General features: G+C 39.4%; 2 protein-coding genes across 3 annotated transcripts in view; one reads left to right on the forward strand and one right to left on the reverse strand.

Annotated features, from left to right (window-relative positions):
* Positions 1–8,167, reverse strand: part of GRAP2 (GRB2 related adaptor protein 2) — a 63,490-nt gene extending 55,323 nt beyond the window's left edge. For both annotated transcript variants that reach the window (XM_032646471.1, XM_032646469.1), the window contains exon 1: positions 7,858–8,167. The gene's annotated coding sequence lies outside the window, so the exon portion shown is untranslated. The remainder of the gene's footprint in view (positions 1–7,857) is intronic.
* Positions 8,168–18,629: 10,462 nt separating this feature from the next.
* Positions 18,630–22,798, forward strand: part of ENTHD1 (ENTH domain containing 1) — a 98,702-nt gene continuing 94,533 nt past the window's right edge. Inside the window, exon 1 of the mRNA XM_032645430.1 lies at positions 18,630–18,978. Within this exon, the coding sequence (XP_032501321.1) occupies positions 18,630–18,978 (349 nt within the window). The remainder of the gene's footprint in view (positions 18,979–22,798) is intronic.

A 22,798-nucleotide genomic window follows, 5' to 3' on the forward strand; every position in this document is an offset into this window, starting at 1 on the left:
CACCTAATTGACCCTTCACTTTACGGAGTAACATGAGCTGACAAAGCTGGCTGTTAGTAAATCTTACTTTCCACTACATCTTGCATTTTAAAATCAAAGTTGTGTGTCCATGCCACTATTTAAGAGCCCCATCTTCCTTGTGTCAGGTCTTGGGAATTACTCTCCAGCTAGGAGAGTATTTGACTTCACACGTCCTCTTTCTTTGTTTATCTGGATATTTACAGGGTACCTAGTGTCAAGCCACAGCATCACACAGTATCTGGTTTGTAAAATGAATGAGTCGTCTATTTAATAATATTGGTCTAAGAAATTCCACAAATGAGTTTAAATGAGAAAGCACCATGTTATGCATTTTAAAAATGAGAGATTGCACATTTATGTTATGTCAAAGATATAATAAACATGCTTTGGGGGTAGCAATGCACGACTCTTCTTAAGTCTCCTGTGTAGTGGGTTAAAGAACGGTATCGTTTCACTCAAGGACAGAGGCATGGACGGGGCGCTCTGAGTCATCCACGAAGCTGAGAATAGAACCCAGAACACAGGAGCTAAGTTCATGCTCTGTCACTCTCATCACTGGACAGTATTACCTCCTAAAATCCAATGACCTGACACGGTACAGAGCAAATTATACACTTCTCTTCAAGAAGGTGAGAGAACTCCACTCGCCAGCCTAACGTTCAGTTAGAGGATACAGCGAGCAAAAAGACAGGGCTCCCAATTTTCTATCATCGGCTGTTAATCATAAATAGAGACCGACACCTTCCTGGTTACTGAGGTAGCTAACCTGTCTGTGCTAATAGCACTTGGCTCGGATGATTCAAACGGCCAGCAGCAGGGTGGCTCCTGTGATGCGTAGAACACCTTTAGTTCTAAGTTTCCACCGTTTGACAACTGATATTATAAAACCTTGGTTTACTGACATACGGAGCATGAGAATTTTCTGCTTGTTTTATCTTCCTGGAGAGACCCAAAATTAAACTGGGGTTATATCATGGATTTTGTATACTTGGCAACATGCACTGCAGACGCTTTTTATAAAACTGAAACAGAGGCTAACATACAAAATTGTCCTAATTATACTGACCCAAAGATTCTACAAATACCCCCAAAGGAAAGGGCTTGGTCATGTCCTTTCTTGTCTCAGGGCGTCTGTGTTCGGTGCTGTTGGCTCTCTCACGACTCTCCGATTTCCAAGCACATTTCAAGGACATTAAAGGAAATAACTGCTAATGACGAAAAATCAGGTGGAAGATTTGCGTCCTTCAAGAGAAATAACGTTTTTAGAAGGATAAGGTCTATCAGCCCCAAATAAGTCCATCAGCATTCTTTATTTCCATATTATATTCTGAACTACCCAAGAAGAATCATAAAATATCATGGTACATCTGTCGGATGCAGAGCACAGAGTTAGAGCAAAATTGCTGTGAGACAGCCAGCCCTGCAGGAAAATGAGTCAACCAGCAGAACGACACACCAGCAGCCCACAAAAGCACTGTCCATGTTGATAGTTTCTAGCAGGATCTGGACGTTGAAAAGGAACCCATCTAAACTGGATGCCAGCTCTAATGACCTACAGGGCAGGGTGAAAAGTCTTGCCATCTATCACAGAGAAAAGTAATTTCCCTCTGCTCAGACTGCGGGGGCTGGGGGGGATTAGGAAGTTTGCAACAGAGAATGGAAGGGGCTTCAGGGAACATGTGATCTAACCTCTCACTCGACTGAGAAGGAAACTGAGGCCCAGAGAGGCTACAGTGTCATGTTCAAGGTCACGCAGGTAGTTTCCAGTAGAGCCAGAATTCAGATTTCCAGAACCCCCATCAAGGGTTCCTGTGTCTCCAGAATGCTGTGCCCAGACCAGAGTAGTAGAAGGAGCCCTGGGCTACAATTTCACAGCCTAGGTACTAAGTCTTCGCAGACGTTAGCAAAATTACCTTTAGCAAGTCACTTAAACTCGCGAGCTTTGCTTTTCCCACTCTGCAACATGAGAGGCCAAATATGTGGTCTGTCTGCCTCAAAGATCACAGGCAGATCAAATGAGATAATGTGTGAAAATGCTTTTTAAAGCCTTTATAAGGCTGAGGGTAAAAAAAAAAAAAAACTCTTCAGATAAAGGCTGTTTTTCCTTCTGAGAATATATGGATGGACTCTTGGAGGGGGAGGAAGGAGATGGTCCACTGGAAATTCTGTGTAAATGTGTGTGTGGATGAATGCTAGATGTATTTTTTACCCCTGCGGAGAGTTTCTGTAGCTTTCATCAGCTTCCTAAATGTGTCTCTGAAACTACTGTTCACCTCTAGCTTCACCACCGCCAGTAAGAACCTCTGTGCTATGGATATCAACACATTTATGATCAACCTAAAAGGTTGATATAATGTATTAAAATATGATTTAATGTATGGCTGGGATCTTCCTGCTGGCTTTACTAATTCAACAATTCACATTTTTAGAATACAAATCCGTTTGGGGGAGGGGAGCTAATCTGACCTCATACTTTGCTCTGTAAACTGCTAAAAATCTATCACTTATAAAATGATGATGAAAATTCAAATTATAAATCAACCAGGTTTTTTTCTACTAGTGTACTTCCTTAGTAATATTTCCTACTTATTTAAAGACTTTTCTTTAAAATCATATTTAACAAGAGAAGTATCTACTTATTATTTACTGAGTTCCTACTGAGTTTCCAGCAGTTTGTTTCCAGTATTTTCCCATAAAGCACTGGACAATAGACACAAATCGTAAACCATTTGGAGGCTGCTACATTAAGCTCGTGGTTCTGGAAGGCTGAGAGGTGTGGAGAAAAACAAATGAAAAATTATTATTCATGACCAGTTGATCAATTAGCCTGCTTTTCATTAAAAAACATAAAAAGGCAGAACCAATTTAACAATGACTATGTTGGAAATGCATAAAAACGTTATTAATGTTGGACTTTTTTTCTCACTTATTTTTAGTTCTCTTTAGAAAATTATACTTGAGAGCTTTCTGTAACGGCAATAGAAAGAGTGAATAAGACAGCACTGGAACCATTTTTTAATGCTAATGAAGGGATAGGGACCAATGCCTGGTTTGTGAGGCCTTTTCTGTATACAGTTTCGTGTTTCCAAAGCCATAGACTGACTTATGGAATATCTGAGTGAGTGAGATAACCAACCAGGAACGTTACCTACTAACAAGACTCATCCATCGTCCCATAAAGAAATCCAGTGTGGTCTTTTATAAATCTGACAATGGCTATACCCTTGTGTTTTAGTGGTAAAATCTTACACAGTACAGTAATGTGAAAAATAAGAGGGTTTTTTTTTCCCCCTTGACTGTATCAAAATATCACCTTCTGCCCCAAGGCTCTGAGATCTCATAACTTCCCTCTTGTATTATTCCTTTCAGGTTTTTTTCCTTCCTCTTCCTTTATAGTTTTATATTTTTCAATCCTAGCATTATCTCTGATGTTTAAAGGTTCTTGTACATTGCCTTGAGCTATAGAAGTGCAATAAGCATACTCACCTGTGTTTATTTAATAGAGTGCTAATATCAGATGAACCAAACCTAAAATACATTTTCGTAGCAACGCTTCCAGATTTTCAGTAACTTAAAATAACTTAAAACTTGGGTGGTGATAGGATGGGGTGGGGGTGGGAGGCTATAACTGATTTTCTTTCAGTTCCAATTGTGTTCCTTCCCATCCCATGTGCCAGGAGTCTTCAAGAGAATGCTCTGGAATCAGACCGCCTGGGTTCAAATCCAGGCTCTACCACATACAAGTTAAGTGACCTTGTGCAAGTTACTGAACCTCTCTGTACCTCAATTTCCTCACTTACAAAAGAAGGGTGATATTAGCCCTTGTTTCATTGTGCCGTTAGGAGAAGCAAATGAGTTAATACCTGTAAAGTGCTTGGCAAATAATAATAACAGACACTGTTTTAGAAAATTTATGTATAACAGAGAAAGACAAATATCATATGATATCACTCATACGTGGAACCTAATTTTAAAAAATGATGCAAAGGAACTTATTTACAAAACAGAAACAGACTCGCAAATTTCAAAAATAAACTTACGGTTACCCAAGGGGAAACATGGCAGGGGGGAGGAATAAATTAGGAGTTTGAGATTAAGGTACACACTCTACTATATATAAAATAGATAACCAACAAGGACCTAATGTACAGCACAGGAAACTCTACTTAATATTCTGTAATAACCTATATGGGAAAAGAATTTGAAAAAAAATGAATATATGTATATGTATAACTGAATCACTTTGCTGTACAACTGAAGCTAACACAACAGTGTAAATCAACTATACTCCAATAAAATAAAACAAACAAACAAAAACCTATATGTGTATAAATTATTTAATCTTCAACACAATATGATGAGATAGGTACCAATATCACTCTCATTTTATAGCTTAAGAAACTAAGGCACAGAAAGACTAAGTAACTTGTCCCTATTGGCCTAGTTAGTAACGGAAGGATTGGCCTCAAACCTAGACCATCTGGCTCCACAGCAGCACTCAGTAAATGTTACTTATTACTATCATCATCATCCTTGTTATCACCTGAACTTAAACACTCAATGAATATCTGCTGTTGCTGTGGGTAATAATGAATGTGTATGTCTAATGCTTCTTCAAAGCGTACTAAAATGTAGATGACCCCCAATGCAATCGTTGAGTTAGGCAAGGGTTCTAAAGACTCACTAAAGCTAGTGAGCGAGGTTTGTTAGGAAGTAGGATATTACCACAATGCCTAAGTGTGATCCTGTCAGATCACTTGTTAATTGCAAAGGGATCCCTGGATTGAGATGACGACCTTGAGCCACAATCAAACTGAGTGTCACAAATAGAGGGACAATCTGGCACTGTCTCCTGATGAGATGCAGTATGGAGCACCCTGTAAAATACGTTCATTTGAAATCTAATCAGTGCTTCAGTTCTAACTTGGAGTTTACAGGGAAATACAGGGGATAGAAGAACAAATTAAATGACACCATGAGACAACAACAAATCCAGGATGTAGGACATTCTACAAGATAATGCCTAACCTTTTCAAAAATATCCAATGTTGAATAAAAAGACATAAAACCCTAATGCAAAAATGTATTTTTCTTTTTAAAAATTAGATCCTAGTTTTATGGACAATATTTGGGGGATAATGGTTAAGGTTAGATATGGTCTAGATATTAGATGATATTAATGAATTACTGTTCATCTTCTTAGGTATAATGATTGCATTGTGGTTACATAGGAGAATGTTCTTATTCTTAGATGCTTACTGAATTATTTAGGGGTGAAGTATCATTTTGTCTGTAACTTACAAGTAGTTCAGAAAGAAATACATATAGGTAGAACAAATATGCCGAAAAGTTAGCAATCGTTGAAACTAGGAGGTAAGTATAGAGGTATTCACTGTACAAATATTTCATCTTTTCTTTATGTTTGGACATGTTACTTTCTTCGTAAGATGTATGTCTTATATCTTCTTTGGAGGGCATGTAAGACTTTAATCTTCACGTACTTAGTAATAGTTTCTTTTAATTCTCCAAAATGTTTGCTGTGAATGCATATTTTTTTAAAAACCTGTTTTTTTTAAAAAAATTATTTACTGAATTCCTATTGGCTCAAGCTTATTGAAACCAATAATATTAACATTGTTGAAGAGAACTCAGTGCCTAGCACAAGGCCTGACACATAGTAAATGCACAATAAGTGTTAATAAATGTTCATTTGTTAAATGAGGCTATATTTTCCTAAGAATTGTAAAGAGGCAAAAAAAAAAAAAAAGACATGCACACACACACACACACACACACACAGAGGGCTGTGCTGTTCCTTTACAAATCGAGATATGGTGGGCAAGTACTTGAGATGGACAAATGGGGGTCAGTCAACCCCATCCTTTGATTCAAATAGCTTAGGTCATAAAGATTCTTGACCAAGTTTTGAGTTTGTTTTATGAGGGCACAAAAATGAAGCCTAATCCAGCAGCAACTCTTGCTTGTTTAAGAAATCCTGATGGAATCACACTTAATGACACATTTTTGAACAATTGTAGACTTTTCTTGAGCCAGGAAAAGAAGCAAGTTCTGTTAGAGTGCAGGCGTGAGCCCTACAAATCGCCAATACCCACAGGTGTTGTTCTCTGAGAATCAATAAGTATGTGGGAACTAGGTCATTTTCAGCCCCTCCAGAAGGCAAGGGCTCTGAAAGAGACGGCTTCAGGCAGTAAGTGAGATATATTTCATATAAGAAGTGGGAAGAAAATGATCAAGGTTCAAAGAGATAACTGATACTGATATTACCCTGTATTTTCACAGCGCCTTTTTCCTAAGCCATTTCATATCTATGTTAACTCATTTATTCTTACAATATCCCTATGAAATAGACGTAGAACAATTGAAATTTTAAAAAAAGATAAGGGATTTTCATCAGGGCCCAAGATATAGAAGATATTCAAAAGGATATTATATTAGCAATGGAGATACTTCTTCATTTTGAACAAATCGATCACCTCCTTCCCCTCTGCTTCCATAAAGTCATTTTAAAAAGATGAAATCTATTACAATGTAGGGAGAATCAGATTACAGTTTACTACATGGGAGACACTCCAAGTTCAATCTAAAAAGATAGTTTTATTCAATGATATAGGGCTGTCTCCCTTTACCAGAAAAATCTCTAAATTTCTCCAAAAGGGTGCAAATCAATTTTTAAAACTTGAAATTTAAATACACTTAGATGGTTCTCAATTTACACAGTGCCCTTTATTTAATAATGGATCCTTTTGTAAAGAGGATCACTTTAAAATTATTTTTAAAATGTGAAGTTTTATAAACAATACTGGGTTGTTAAAGCAGGGTACACTTATACTGAATGTTCTTTCTGAAACCAAAAGGAAGGAAAAAAAAAAGAAGAAAGAGGACCCACTAAAGAACAAGTAAGTCTATGATAAATGTAGTTGTAGAGGATGAAAGGTTTTTCACCCTGAGGTTTCCCACCCTCAGATGACAGGACATGAACACATGTAATCTTTCCTATTGGAGTTTTAGATCCTAAACATTTTCCCACCTGTTAATTCCTCTGGGGGTGTATATTTTCAGTAATGTACAGATGAAGTTACATATACTTTATTAACAATTCCAGGTATGTAAAAATGATAGTTTTAAGTTGGCTCCAACTTTGGTGCGTGTATTCAATCCTCAGGTTTGAGGGCGGGTGGGGCAGAGAGTGTCAGAGAGCTGTGTTCAGGTTCAGTGCCTGAACTGGAGACCGTCTTAGGGACACAGTGTTAACTGTTAATAAAGAGACAAAGACAGACAACACTCTCTCAAAACCTATTTCAACGTAGTTTTCTTTTTATAAAGGAACCCAAACTGGTGTGCTTTGTAAAGGCACCATAAATACTAACAGAAGTAGAAATGCAAGCCCCAAGAGAAATCCTGACCACGCAGTACTGGTATTCATTCATTGCTGCTCCGCCTTTCACCTGCTGCCCGCCCCCCCCAACCCAATTTGGAATAAATGCTGACACTGGTGAAGTGGAATTTCACCTCTGTAATCCCAGGATCCAAAGTCTTTTCCTGAGATGGTTCAGAAGCCAATTAGTGGAGTCTTTTTGTGTAACGGGCTGGGTAAGGAGAAGCCTAGTTCATTCGCTAGAAGTCGAATCCTATCACCACAAACACTGTTACAGAAAAAGATGTAGAGACCTTTGGTGATGAACCGAAAATTAAAACCAATATTTACAGAGCCCATGGGATTCATTTAATTAGATTGACTCCTAGAGAACATTGTGCAAATAATAAAACTATCCAAGATCTCTAGAGCGTGTGGACTGATGGTGTATAATAACATACCTTTCAGAAGAGAAGAGGTTGAGTCTATGCCTTTGACACCGAGTTATTGAATCCTTTCTTGCAACAAGGAAGATGAATGCCAACATCAAAATGTCTGCATTTCAGAGTACAGATCCACCTTGTGCTGTCTTCCAAGTACCACACTAACCCAGGGCACAGGCTCGCAGATCCATTGAGTGCCTCCTCCTCCCCGGCTTCTTCTTCCCTCCCTCAAACTACCCCCAGCCGGCCCTGCAGTCTGTGTGCAAACCACACAGGAACTAGCAGATACAGGGCTCCAGAGAGTTGGGTGTGAGCCTTAGGTTATGTGGTTTTGTCTTCTTGCTGCTGGAGTAGAACTAAAACGCAGGAGGTTCACTGAAACACTTTTGCTTCCTTGTGCTTGGTTTCAGTTTTAACAAGTTCGCCCTGAATGATTATGTTCACATAAGAAAATTTCTAATCCTAGGGATGGTCCGTCAGCAAGATACTGCTGGTCTTAAGGAAAATGCATTTTCTGAGTCTATCCAAGCATCCAGAGGAACATTAGGACTTCTTAGTGGAACGTTGTTAATACCATCCTGGATCACTCACAATGTTAAAATCTCAGAAAAAAGAAAATGCTTTCTTAGTGAACTCAGCCCATAATATTACCCTTAAGAAAAGACAGAAGAAACACTTACACCAGGATGAGTTCTAACCCCAGCTTTGCCATAGTCAGGTGTGAGCTGGGGCTTGTTACTTAGATTTGGGGGATTTCATTTTCTCCTGAGTAGGTTGGACTAAAATATTTCTGGGATTTGAAGATTTTTCACGACCTAACGTTTTTGTCACCTTCAACTTCCTTAGCTCTTACCTTCAAATTTATAGCCAGCTCTCTTCTTTAAGCTCCTTCCTCCCATACCAAGTGTAACTTGCGAAGGCCTCTTCCTCTGTCTTTGCCTTTGTTAGAAAACAGATTGCCAATGTTGCATATTTTGCACAAAATTAGAGACATTGCTACTTGCTAAGTGGCACCGTTCAGCGTTGGGTGACCAGACCCAAGATAAAGAGGGAAATACTGGCTGACAAGATGTTCCCAGTGTGAAACCCTTAAAGGCTAAGAAGGAGGGTATCAGATAAGACAACTTGGGAGTCTCCGATTTAAACTTATTCTCCATTGTGAAATGGTATTCTTTTCTATCTCTTTGCCCCTTTATACCTAAACCTTGCTCAAGATTTCCTTTTTTGGGGGCGAATTTCTCTTTGGTTATGATCACTCAACATTTTTATTGAAATAGAAAAGAATCTGGTGTGGAGTCACTAGAGTACTTGGTCATAGTGGGTGCTCAGTAAATGATTGGTCAAATGACTTAAAGGAAGGAATTTGCTCCTCTTATGTCTGTAATAAAGAACTTTCTTTTTATTAATGCAAGTTTGTCAAATGTTCTTAAATCCAAATTGCATCTGAATAGGGTCCCCACTACTTCCACATGTTATAAAGACAGACTTTTCAAGATAACAACGATTTTAAAACAGCATCTCCATGTTGGCCTCAGTGTTCTTCAGTCTCCAGATTCTAAGGGCCTTCTTGGTGGGATCACCCGACAGCTCCATCGCTAGTTTTCAAACACTGAAATCCTCTGGCCACAGTCCTTATCCCGAGCCAGTGGCTTTGAAGTGGGAAGGAAGGGGACTGTTGACTAGGGCTGTACAGGAAGTGCCATGGTGTTCTGAGCACGGGCCCAGCGAGGAAGCTGCTTTCCCACAGGGCAATGCCCCCAGGGAGCAGAATACAACCCTTTCCCCTCCAAGTATGGCACCGAGGGCAGAACAGGAAGATCTCACAGAGAAGTTATTTTGGTAGTAATGATCTGCAGACATGTTACAGAGCATATTGGGTGGGAAGCAAGGCCCCCTTAGTGGTTAATTTCATAGCAGTTCTGTAACTGAACTGGTGCAAAGGCAGAAACTGAGAATAAAAACCCTCATGTAAGATGCCAGCAACTCAGTCCTCACCATCACAGGACGCTCATAAAAATATAAGCAAAATCAGGAGGATTAAGACATATATGAAATCTGGACTTACCCACCATGGAGAAATTTTCATTTAAAACCATACTTGTTTAAAATTTTCCAGCAATTCCTTTTGACAGGTCATTGTTACTATCAGAACTTCTTATTTATAATTATGTTTAAGTAAAATGTGGTAAAATGTGTACTTTTCATCTAATAGTATGGATTCAGACATTCTCTTTTTAGTCATTCAATAGATAATGTTTGAACACCTACTCCTCGTTAGGCCTGTTCCAGGTACTGGGAATGCATCAGTGAACAAAACATAGTCCCTGACCTCCTGGATCTCACATTCTGGTAGAGGAAGGAATAATACATACATCAGATGGCTGTACTGCCACAGGGAATTATAAAATGGAGCAAGAGTCATAGACAGTGTGACTGAAGCAGGGGTTGTGATTTCATTAGGAGATCAAAGGATATTTGAGCAAAGTCCAGAACAAAGTGAGGGATCCGGCCTGATGGTTCTTTGGGGAAACAGCTTTTGTAGGTATTGAGACTCGCAGGGGCAAAGCCTGAAGGTGGAAGCAAGCTTGATGCAGTGAGTGAGGTGGCGAGGAGTCGAGATGGACGTCAGAGAGGGAGCAGGGGCCGAAACACGTAGGGCCTCACTGGCTGTTGCAAGGTCTTTGGATTTTTATTCTTGAGTGAGATGGGAGCCAATGGAAGATTCTGAACTAGAGAATGATATGATCTGACTTGTGTTTTAATTTTTTCAAGTCTCATGCTGATCACTGTGTTGATAATAGATTGTACAGTAAGAAAGCAAGAGAAAAAGCAGAGAGAGCAGGTGGGAGGCTACTGCAACGATCCTGGCAAGAGATGACGGTGACTTAGGACAGATCTTGGAGAGTGATTGAATTCTGAATATACAGGGTGACCATAAAGTCTGGAGCCATAGATATTATTATTATTTTATGTGTATTAGAAATGTGGCATTGATAAACCATTTATTATCTATGGAGCACACGTAACCCAGACTTGGTAGCCACCCTGTGGCACAGGTGCACTCACGGACACGATGTGCAGTGTGAGAGACAAAGAGATACGTCAGCGGTGACCCCAAGGTTCGTGGCCCGAGAAACTAGCAGCAAGGATGTGTCATTTCCTGACACAGGAGAGACTGTGGGGTAGCAGGTCTGGAATTCCAGATCAGGAGTTAGATTTCGGACATATTAAATTTGAGATGTCTATGAGACATGCCAGTGGGGCCGACAAGGGAGTTAGACATATGAGTCTGGAGGTCGAGAGAGGTTAGGGCTGGCGATGAAACCTTGACTGTTGTTGAGAGATGGAAGGGTGTTGAAAACTATGAGACTGGATAAAAACACCCTGGAAATGAATACAGACAGAGAGCCAACTCCTCCAAAGTCGAGAGGTCAGAGAAATAAGAGGAAAACTGCTAAGGAGATGAAAAGGAGCGATGTCCTGGAAACCAAGTGAAGAAAGCTTTGTTCACTTTTATAGAACTCTGAGTTCAGGAAAAAAACAAAACAAAACAAACCCACACCAAGTTATCGTGGTAAAATGATGTCTGTATTTGGTGGATGCTACAGTATTGCAACTAAATTATGGTGCCCCCAAATGGAGGAAAGCAGACAAGAAGAATGTCTTTACACAATGTTTCTTTAGTGGAGTTAAATCCATAGGTTGGTAGCACGTGAGCCATTAGCCTGCCTGATCCACTCCGTCACTGTTACTGGCCTCTCCACCTGCATGGGGACCACTGTCTGTGAGTTTGCTCTGTTCTCTTTTTTCCATCTGCCCCTTCAATCAACTCCTATATGCTGGCTACTCTCAAGTCTGTGAGCCCAGCCCAGAACCTTCTCCTTTATTCCTGTTATTTCTACTCAGCTGTCTCCTGGGCATCTTCCCATGGTCGCCCCCAGACACCTCGCATTCAAAATGTCCAAAACAGAATTCAACATCTTTCCTGCCAAATCTGTTCCTCAGACCGTGTACATATCTAGGTGAACTAGCGACAACCATTCACACGAAACAGAAACTTGAGAGTCACTGTAGACTCCTTCTTCTCCCTCACTCCCACATGTATCTGGAGCCAAGTCCAGTAAATACTACGCTTTAACGTCATATGCAAAAGTCCGCGTGTCAGAGAAGAATGAGCAGAGTGGAGTATGGCACCAGGCCCATGACTTCTGCTTTGGTTACGGCTTTCATCACTTATTGCCAGAACTATTATAAACTTCTATTCTATTTCCAATCCCTCTGTTCCTGCTTCCAATCTATTTTTCTGAACATACCGGGAGATTTGTTCTAAAAGGAGAAAATGAATGGGTTTAAAAAGAAAAAATTGGGGTCTCCGACCTTCTCAAAATATAACAGGTAGACTTGTGACTGAGAAGGTCAATGAACCTCAACATCAAGGACAAAGGTTGCTTGGTTCTCAGCGTAGGGGAAAGAGCATAGGATTGCATGCAGGAGATCTGGGTTCAAGTTCCAGTTAAATCCTTGCTAGTTGAATATTACTGGGGAAGTCATATAACCTATTTGTTCCTGCAAACTCAGCTCAGGTTCACTTCCTCCAGGAAGCCTTCCCTAACTGTGTGGTTTGGACAAATTCCTTTTTGACTCCCATAGCAATCTATACTTGCCTTTATCATGGTAATTTGTCACATTTACTGACGTATTCCTGTTTATTAGACTATTAGTTTATAACTTCCTTATATTCTCATGGCTCAGAATAGTGCCTGGCTCTAATGTAGAACGATGGCATGTGCCTCAAACTTAGCACTATTATCTGTAAAATGGGATAATAACACCTACATTTCAGACTTCCTTTGAAATTTACATAAGATATGCATATAAAAAGTCTTCATAAACTATAACTCTAGGTAAAAAATACTTTTGGTTTATTCCTCACTCCTTTGTAAGTCCAACACCTTACCATGGCATTCAAGGTCCTGAACCACCCATTTCCAGGCCATCTTTTCAATTTCCCTCTGGCTCCTACCCCCACCACTCTGTATTACAGCCAGCTAAGTTGGTTATAATGTACCAACTTCTTTCATATCTCCTATCTTTTAAAAATATTATTTATTTATTTTTGGCTGTGCTGGGTCTTCGTTGCTGTGCGCGGGCTTTCTCTAGTTGTGGCGAGTGGGGGCTACTCTTCGTTGTGGTGTACAGGCTTCTCATTGCGGTGGCTTCTCTTGTTGTTGGGCACTGGCTCTAGGTGTGCAGGTTTCAGTAGTTGTAGCACGCAGGCTCAGTAGTTGTGGCTCATGGGCTTAGTTGCTCCACGGCATGTGGGATCTACCCAGACCAGGGTTCGAACCCGTGTCCCCTGCATTGGCAGGCGGACTCCCAACCACTGAACCACCAGGGAAGCCCCGTATCTCCCATCATTTTGTATTACACTTACCTATCTACATGTCGGTATCAATAATGCAGGCTGTTATTATAATAATTACGATTGAAGCAGTAGGAACCAAAAACAAAGGTAACTTTCATTTACTAAGCATTTTCCTATTCTCTAAATCTCTTTCCTTCCATTCCAGTCAGTATTCCACTCAGCCACCACGGTTCTTTAAAACATGGGTTTGATTACATTTTCAATGCCTACTGGATAAAATCACCTGGTTGTACAGACAAGGTTCTTCATGATCTGAATTTCCTCTGGCACTTCATCTCCCTGTGCTCTTTCACTAATAGTCTGTGACAGCCATGGTAACTACAGTGCTTGTAGTTTTACCAAGATAATAGGCTCTCTCAGCTGTCAAGCCGTTACTTATGATGTGCCCTTTGCCTCTAATGGCTTCCTCTACTTTGCCTATTTAGAGAACTCCTGTCATCCTTTAAGATTCAATTCAGATGTAAACTGTTCTCTGAAACCGGCCCTCAAATACTCCTTGGTAGAATTAGATGCTCTCTCTTCTCCCATTATGCTATACACATCTTGTCGCAATCTTCTGGGATGATGCCTGTCACCTCCACTAGCCTCGAAACTCACCCAGCATCGAACTCTGTCCTGAGTCCTTGCTGCTTTCGGGGGTGCCTGACACATAGTAGGTGCCCAGTGAAGGTCAGTCGAATATTTCAAGGACTACCCATCAGTGGTACCTAAGGCCCTCATCGGCGGCACTCTGTCACTGCCCATCACACACACTTTTCATCTCTAGTAATCTACTGCTAGAGATGACATTCTTTGTCCTTTGAGATGAAAATCAGCTGTGGACGGTGTTTCCCGTCAGTTAAAATTACACTAGTAATACAAATTGTAAAATTTGTTATTTGAATGAAGGATTAGGGCAGTGCCACAGCCCAGCAGATCATGAAATGAAGACATTTGCCTTCAAGCCGCGGGATACCCTCGAGATCCCTCTCCTTCGAAGCCCTGGGAGCAGCAGACTTTGGCTCTGGGAAAGGCCGGAAGCGAGGGGTCGGAAGTGAGGAAGCGGAAGTGGGAACGGGCGTGGGCGCTCTGGCCCGGTTGGAGGAGGCGGGGCTTGGGTTGCGGAGGGAAAAGCCCGGAACCCGGCGGCTGGACGTTCTCCTCAGGTAGGAGCCGCTAGTGTGGGGGTGGGGAGGGACGGGGCCTGGAGGGCACTGGAGGGGTGCTATCCCGCTGCCCATCCCGTGCTGCTTCCCTGCTCTGGCCGGAGGCAGGCGGGAGGGCGACGAGGCCCGCAGGTCTGCGTGAGGGTAGGTCATTATTGTGTGACGCCATCACGTCACTCGCTTCTTCTAGAAGCTTCTCCAAGGCCCAGCCTCGCAGTAAATTTACTCGCAGTAAATTCTCTGAGGGCAGTCGCTGGGCTGAGTCGTCTGTGTGACCCAGTGCCCTCCACAGGGCCTGCCTGGAGCACAGTGGTCGTTCTGAAAAGATTGTGGAATGAATGAAGCGAATGCCGAGGAGCGACCCTGGCTACAGGCAGTTGATTCTCCCTCTGCCCTTCACGTTAGAAGTTCTTTACAGGACTCTCATGTCTTCCCCTCAGCAGCCTTCCCTAGGTGATTACTGCTTATGCTGCAGATGGGGAAATTGAGGCTCAGAGTAGTCCTTAAGCCCTAATTAGGAAATAGCAGGACAGGACCTCAAATCCGTGCCTCTGGAATCCTAATTAAAGTAATGAGATGAGGTACTGAGTGCCTAGGTGTGAACACGTTGTGAGCATTCAGTAAAGAGTAGCCATTTACGCCAGAGGGTGGGGACTGTGTCTTGTGCACCTGTTTCTCCATTTCTTGGAAGTGAAGTCTGTCACATGGTAAATTCTGGAAAATTAATAGTTGAGTGATTTAATGAACACACAGGAGGGACTCAAGTTAGTTTATCTGACTCTTGCAATGTTCTTTCCATCAAAACAGCAACACCTTCTAATGCTGAGGTATTCTCTGTAATCCTTCTTCTATAATGATCTTGGCCAGAGCTTATTTTCTCCTGAGTTGATCTCATGCCTACAGGCAGAACCTGTATAAACACAAGAGCTGTGCTGTCCTCATAGCACTACCCTAAATGTGTCTTTCCAGAGATGCGTCTTGGTACTCAGCCTGTTAGATGCTGTTGTCATTGTTGTCCTAAATCTTTGGAAAACGTCAGTTTAGCTCCGCAATCTTTTATTCTCAATTCTGACATCCAGAAAGTTTTGAAAACCAGTTTTTTCCCCTAACTTATCTGGCCACAAGACCTGAACTGAAACAGCCATTTGTCTTTACTTATTCCAAATATTTGCAAATTATTTTTGCAGTCATGTTAATCTGTTTGATTGTTCAGACCTTGCTTAATTTACCCCACATCTCACTGTGGGTATCATGTAATATATGGTTGTAGGCATGGCATTACCCTTCAAAAGTTACCCCCCCAAAATTGAGTTTGAATTCCATGACTCATTTGGCCTCAAAAGATTCAGATAAGAGATTGTGGACCCATATTTTAATGTCACTTGACAACTTAAATGCTCTCCTGTTACGATTCAGGTAAAGTTGGGGGAGAAAACAGCCTTTGCCAAAGAATTGTGGAAGTGGGTAAATGTAATAAGAAAATTAAGAGATCTTTTTATACCTCGTCATTTGTTTATTTTAGAATCATTTAAGCGAGAAAGCTCCTTAACTAAATGATGTTTTTGAATGTAAGGAGCATGTTTTATATTTCTTATATCCTCCGCAAAGCCATATAAATGGTAGGTACTCAAGAAATACTTGTTGATTGATTTGAAAATGTTTGCTCAAAACTCTAGAGTTTTACTTGACAATTATAAGAGCTAGATTATATATTTTAAGTGTCATGTTTATAATTAAAAGCTGTAGAATCAATTCAGGTTTATCCCAAAGCAGTATCATTCCACCACTTGGTCATTCACTTAATGACCTGTTTCTTGAGTGCCTGCTATGTGCTAGGTACCTGTTTACACAGTAGGATTACACTGGTAAATAAGACAGTCATGGTCCCTGCTCTCAAGGAATTTCCAGTTTGGTGGTGAAGAAAGCCAAGAGAAAATAACAAACACATAACTATGCATCCTGATAAGTGTCATGAAGGAAGTAAACTGGGTGCTGAAAAGAGCATGATGGGTAGACCTAAGTAGTAAGTGTGGTGGGTGAAGGCCTGTCAGAGGGGGCAACCCAGGTTTATGACATGAAATATCTTACTTCTCTCCATTTCTAAATATTACAGGGATTTGGGTAGCCAGACAACCAAAATTCAGGTGTGAAAATTTACCCTCTTGGGCACTACTTTTGTCTGAGATGTCACATCACTGTATTTATTGATATAATCTCAAAATTTTGAAGGACTGAGCATTTGCATATAGTCAGGTGTCTAAAACACATAGTAAAACAACATATAATTTACAACTAACACCAATTTATTGAACTCCTTGTTAGCTTGAAAAGATTTCATTAGTAGAATGGTGTCTTACCTATTCTGTGTTCATGTCACAAAGTACTGTACGTTAGTAAATGATATTAATTCACTTATCCAGACATTTTTCCTTGTGGTTTTTCTAATGGTTAGGAATATGTTTAATTTTGGTATGATGTCCAGCACATCCATTTTAAACTACTCTATTGGATGGAAAGCTATTATGTAGATAGTTTTCCTGGGCAGAAAGTTCGTTTATGAAAACATTTTTAAAAATTTTAAAATGAGGGTTAGAGAATAGAGGAAAACCTAAAAATTATTTTGTCCCTCCAAAATAGACATAGGTATATGTATGGATATATTTTCTGGATAGGTAGTTATCCAGAAAAGAAAAAGAGGGTTTTAAAAACTGTTGTTTAATTCCAGCAAGTTATGATTCTAACAGGGTTTTGTTTTTTGTTTTTTTTTTAATAGACTTGTGAAGAAACAGATCAATATTCGTTGCTCTAAGCCAGTGTCACTGTGTATCTCGGCATTGAGTGAGCTTGGTAGAGGGGGAGAAAAGGACAATAGAAAAAGAAAACCCTTGTGACCGAAAATTTTAATAGCTTATTGAAACACATTATAAATCGAGTTTTCACTGCAGGATTGAGTCAGATAAAAATGTCTGTGTTTGAAGTGCAAACAAGAGAGAAAATCAGAAAATTGTAAAAACACACAAGTCCTCTTTTTCTTCCTAAGGTTGATGATAGTCTCTTTTGGAGAAATCTTAAACAGATAGATTTTCTATCTTGTTTATTTGAGGATGTGTTGGACTTTACCAAAAAAGATTACTTATCCCCTTCTCTTATTTTTTAAAAAAGAAGTGATAGTTTATTTAGGATGCTTCTGAAAATTTATGTCTTCCTTAAATACATACACAGAAATTAATCAAGCCTGAGCTAGGAATTGAGAAGGTCAAGGAAGAGAAACACAACTAAAAATAACAGACAAATTTGTTATGGATTTTAACATTTTTCTTTTGTATGTGTGCAGTGTCTCTAGTAAAATCTGATTATAGATTGTTGAGGCTTCGATGGGTCTGGATGCTCATCAGGGCATCTTTTTCTACAGCTGAGTAAAGAAAGTAATTTAACCTTTTCCTTAAAGTTACCAGCCTTACGAGGACTAAAATATTGGTTTAGGGTGCCATGAGTTAGCTGTGGAGTCCACTAAGGACAATTACTTGTCTTAATAGTTGATGACCCTCCCCTCTTTTAGATTAACAAGAAAACAGACCATATTTCGATCTGATTCTAATGACTTGTAAGTTCTAAAAAGGATACAACCATAGGGTCAGTTGATGATTCTAAGACTCAGTTTTCACTTAATTACTCTCAGGACATAATATTTTTATACATAACAACAAATCTTAAGCAAGAGATGTCACAGTGCAAGTTACATTTTCTTATAGTAACTTGTCCACTGTCCATGTAATGCTTTATAATAATTTTATTTCTGGCCAAAGAGGTTCAGTGATACTTTCAATGGAAACTTTTAGGTCTAGAAAGACCACCTATATTTCTTTAAAAAACATAGGCCAATCCCTTGTGAGAGATTTTCCCATATCAATCCTAGGAACGTGTGTATATGGTACCCTCAATTCTGGCTGATGTAAGTGAGGCACTGATTTGGAAACTAAAGCTAGCTTTTTCAGACTGAATTGATCTTCTGTAGACATTTAAAAAAAGATTTAACTTACATATTGTTTGTGCCTTCCTTTGCAGGAAATTGATACCTTGTCAAGGTGGAGATTAATCATTTGTATTTGGGAGCGGCAGACCTGGGGACCAACTACCTCTCAAAGGTTTTATAAACCAATCACATAAACTCCTAGTCCATGGCTCTCAACCCCCATCTCACCTTCAAATTTGTCTTACCTATGGCATTCAGGAGGCAAGTAAAAAACTTTGTGAAAAATTACTCAGATGCGGAAATAAAAGTCAGGGAAGCAACTTCTAATGACCCTTGGGGTCCTTCTAGTTCTCTGATGTTAGATATCAGTGACCTGACTTTCAACACAGTTTCTCTCTCAGAGATTATGAGTATGTTATGGCAGAGACTCAATGACCATGGGAAGAACTGGCGCCATGTGTATAAATCCCTTACCCTAATGGATTATCTCATCAAGAATGGATCAAAGAAAGTTATTCAGCATTGCAGAGAGGGGTTCCATAACCTTCAAACACTAAAAGATTTTCAACACATAGATGAAGCTGGAAAAGATCAAGGTACCCGTTGAAGTTTATACATTGTGCCAGTAAAGATTAAGAGTTTGGGAGGGGATCATTTTAAAGCAGGAGCTGGGGGAAAGTTGTTCTTAAATATACTAGCTGCCTTTCCTCTAGGACAGTTATGGTTTTCAGTTTAATCCTTTGTGTTGACTCTTGAGTGCCTTAGAGAACAATATTTTGTTTTTCAAAAGGATGTGTGAAACTAACACACTTAGGTATCTGATAAAATGATGTCTTATAGATGATGACCATATAAGAGAGATCGTATGGTATTTGTCTTTCTGTCTGACTTATTTCACTTAGCATAATGCCCTCGAGGTCCATCCATGTTGCTGCACAAGGCAAGATTTCATTCTTTCGGACCTCGAGGGCATTATGCAAAGTGAAATAAGTCAGACAGAGAAAGGCAAATACTGTATGATTTCTCTTATATGTAGAGTTAAAAAAAAGCTCATAGAGAGAACAGATTAGTGGTTGTCAGAGGTGGAGGTTTGGGTGGGGAGAAATGGGTGAACTGATTTGTTTTTGTCTAAATAAATTGAATTTAAAAATAAAGTGAAAAAGAATAAAACAAATACACCAAAAAAGTTAAAAAGTTGGACTTGAGGTCCTACTAAATTTAAGTATAGCAAAAATAGTAATGAATAATTTTCCGTGAACAAACTTCATGATTGAAGTCAAGGAACTATGTCCTTGGAGTTAATATGTTATTTTGGGGAGCTAATCCAACCTTTACCCCCAGTACCATTTTGTAAAGATCAGTATATCATACTAAGATATGTATCTCTTTTATAAGTTAAAAGCTTCAGAGTCTGTCATCAAATAGTGTTGTCATTCAACCTGGGGTTGAATCCTGACTCTGCTACTGCCTAGCTGTGTATCCTCAGGCAATTTACTAGATTACTTGAGGCCTCAGTTTAGCTCTCTGTAAATTGGGATAACAACAGTATCTGTCTCATAGGATGGTTGTGAGGAGTGCAAATATGTTTGCCTATTTTTCCCCAAAAGACGTCAGCTCCATGAGGGCAGGGACTCTGTCTACCTTGCCCATTGCTGGGTCTTGGCAGGAGAGGAGCCATCGACATTGGTTGAGTGAGAGAATAAATGAAAGAAAGAGAGTGAATATACAAAATGGTCCAATTTTGTTTAAAAAATTATGTTTATGTATATAAGATAAGAGGTTAGCAAGTGGTACTGGTAGTATTAGAGATGATTTTTATTTTGTTTTATATAAACTTGTATTTTTAAAAAACATTTTATAATGAGACCAAATAAAACCAAGGTGGCAATATGAAAAAGAAAGAACAGAATGAATAAAATAGGAGGCATGATAATTTGATATAATAATGTCACTGTAATTATAATTAGACTGGAATTTAGTCATAAATGTAAGAAAGTGTTTCTAAAGACTATGGAATCTTCAAAAACTACGAAGGAAGTAGTTTTACGAATATGGAAATTTAGGTCATTAAGTAATTTTGTTGGGGATGGAAGAGGAGAAGTAGGGAAAGGCTGTACAGGATACTGAACTGAGAAGATTCAGTAGTGCCTGATATTCTGCAATGGTAAAAGAATCAGCACTTCCTCCCCATCTAATGTAAAATTATAGTTTGTTAAAGTGAATAGTCTTATGAATTATGAGAAGAGGATAAAATTCAGTGCAATCTCTGTGTTAAGTATACATTTTTAAAATAGTCTTTTTTAGAGCAGTTTTAGGTTTACAGAAAAATTATGCAGAAAGTACAGAGTTCCTACATACCCTTCCCCACCCACACATGGTTTCTCCTATTAATATCTTGCATTAGTGTGGTACATTTGTTACAATTAAACCAGTATTGATACATTATTATTAACTAAAGTCCTTAGTTTACACAAAGGGTTCACGCTTTGTGTTCTGCAGTTCTATGGGTCTTGAAAAATGCAGTGTGTGTGTCTACCATTCCAGTATCATGCAGAGCAGTTTCACTGCCTTGAAAGTGCCCTGTGCCCCACCTATCCATCCTTTCTCCCCTGCCCTGAACCCTTGGCAACCACTGATCTTTTTATTGTTTTTATAGTTTTGCCTTTTCCAGACTGTTATATAGTTGGAATCATTCCGTACATAGCTTTTTCAGAACGGTTTCTTTCACTTAGCAATATGCATTTAAGATTCTTCCATAAGATTCTTTTTACAGCTCGAGAGCTCATTTCTTCTTCTTCTTCTCCTTTTTTTTTTTTTTTTTTTTTTTTGCGGTACGCGGGCCTCTCACTGTTGCGGCCTCTCCTGTCGCAGAGCACAGGCTCTGGACGCGCAGGCTCAGCGGCCATGGCTCATGGGCCCAGCCGCTCCACAGCATGTGGGATCCTCCCGGACCGGGCCACGAACCCCTGTCCCCTTCATCGGCAGGCGGACTCTCAACCACTGCGCCATCAGGGAAGCCCTCATTTCTTCTTTTTTTTCCTTCACTTAAAAAAAAAAAAGAAGCTTTATTGAGATGTAATTCATATATCATACAGTTCACCCATTTAAAGTGCACAATCCTATGGGTTTTGGTGTATTATTTTAAAAATTATGATAAAATAAACATAACATAAAAATTGCCATTTTAAGTGTACAGTTCAGTCACATTCATTACATTCACACTGTGGCACAACCATTACCACTGTTTATTGCCAAAACTTTTTCATCACCCCAGACAGGAGCTCTGTAACCATCAAGCAGTAACTACGCGGCTTGATCTAATCTACTTCCTGTCTCTATAAATTTGCCTGTTCTGGGTACCAGATATAAGTGGCATCATGTAGTATTTGTCATTTTGTGACTGACTTATTTAACTTACCATAAAGTCCTCTAGGTTCAGCCATGTTAGAGGATGTATCAGAACTTCATTCTTTTTATAGCTGAATAACATTCCTTTGTATGTACTTACTACATTTTGTTTATCTATTCTGTTGATGGGTTCTTGGGTTGGTTTCACCTTTTGGCTATTGTGAATAATGCTGCAGTGAACGTTAGTGTACAAGTATCAGTTTGAGTCCCTGCTTTCAGTTCCTTTGGGGGTATACTTAGGAGTGGAATTGCTGGGTCATATGTTAAGTCAATGTTTAGCTTTTTGAGGAACCACTAAACTGTTTTCCTTAGCAACTGTACCATTTTACGTTCCCACCAGCAGTGTAGGAGGATTGCTGTTTCTTCACATCCTTGCTAATCCTGTTATTGTCCATCTTTTTTTTTTTTTTATTATAGCCATTTTACCAGATGTGAATTAGTATCTTATTCTGGTTTTGATTTATGGTTCCCTACAGACTAATTATGTTGAACATCTTTTCATGAACTTGTTTGGCCATTTATATGTCATCTTTGGAGAAATGTCTATTCAAATCCTTTGTCCATTTTTAACTGTTTTGTGTTGTTGTTTTTTTTAATTTTGAAGTTCTTTATATATTCTGGATACAAGACCCTTATCAGATAGGTGATTTGCAGATATCTTCTCCCATTCTATATAGGTTGTCTTTTTACTTTCTTGATTAAATTTTGAAGAAGTCCATTTTATCTGTTTTTCCTTTGTTTGCTTGTGCTTTACGTGTCATATGTAAGAACTCATTGCCTAGTCTAAAGTCATAAGGATTTACACCTATGTTTTCTTCTAAGAGTTTTGTAGTTTTAGCTATTACATTTATCTTGGGTCCATTTTGAATTAATTTTTACATATGGTGTAAGGTAGAGGTCCAACCTCATTCTTTTGCATGCAGATATCCAGTTGTTCCACTACTGTTTGTTGAAAAATCTGTTCTTTCCCCCATTGAATTATATTGGCACCTTTACAGAAATCAACCA

The sequence above is a fragment of the Phocoena sinus genome, chromosome 10 (assembly GCF_008692025.1).
Source record: "Phocoena sinus isolate mPhoSin1 chromosome 10, mPhoSin1.pri, whole genome shotgun sequence".
Taxonomy (NCBI): domain Eukaryota; kingdom Metazoa; phylum Chordata; class Mammalia; order Artiodactyla; family Phocoenidae; genus Phocoena; species Phocoena sinus.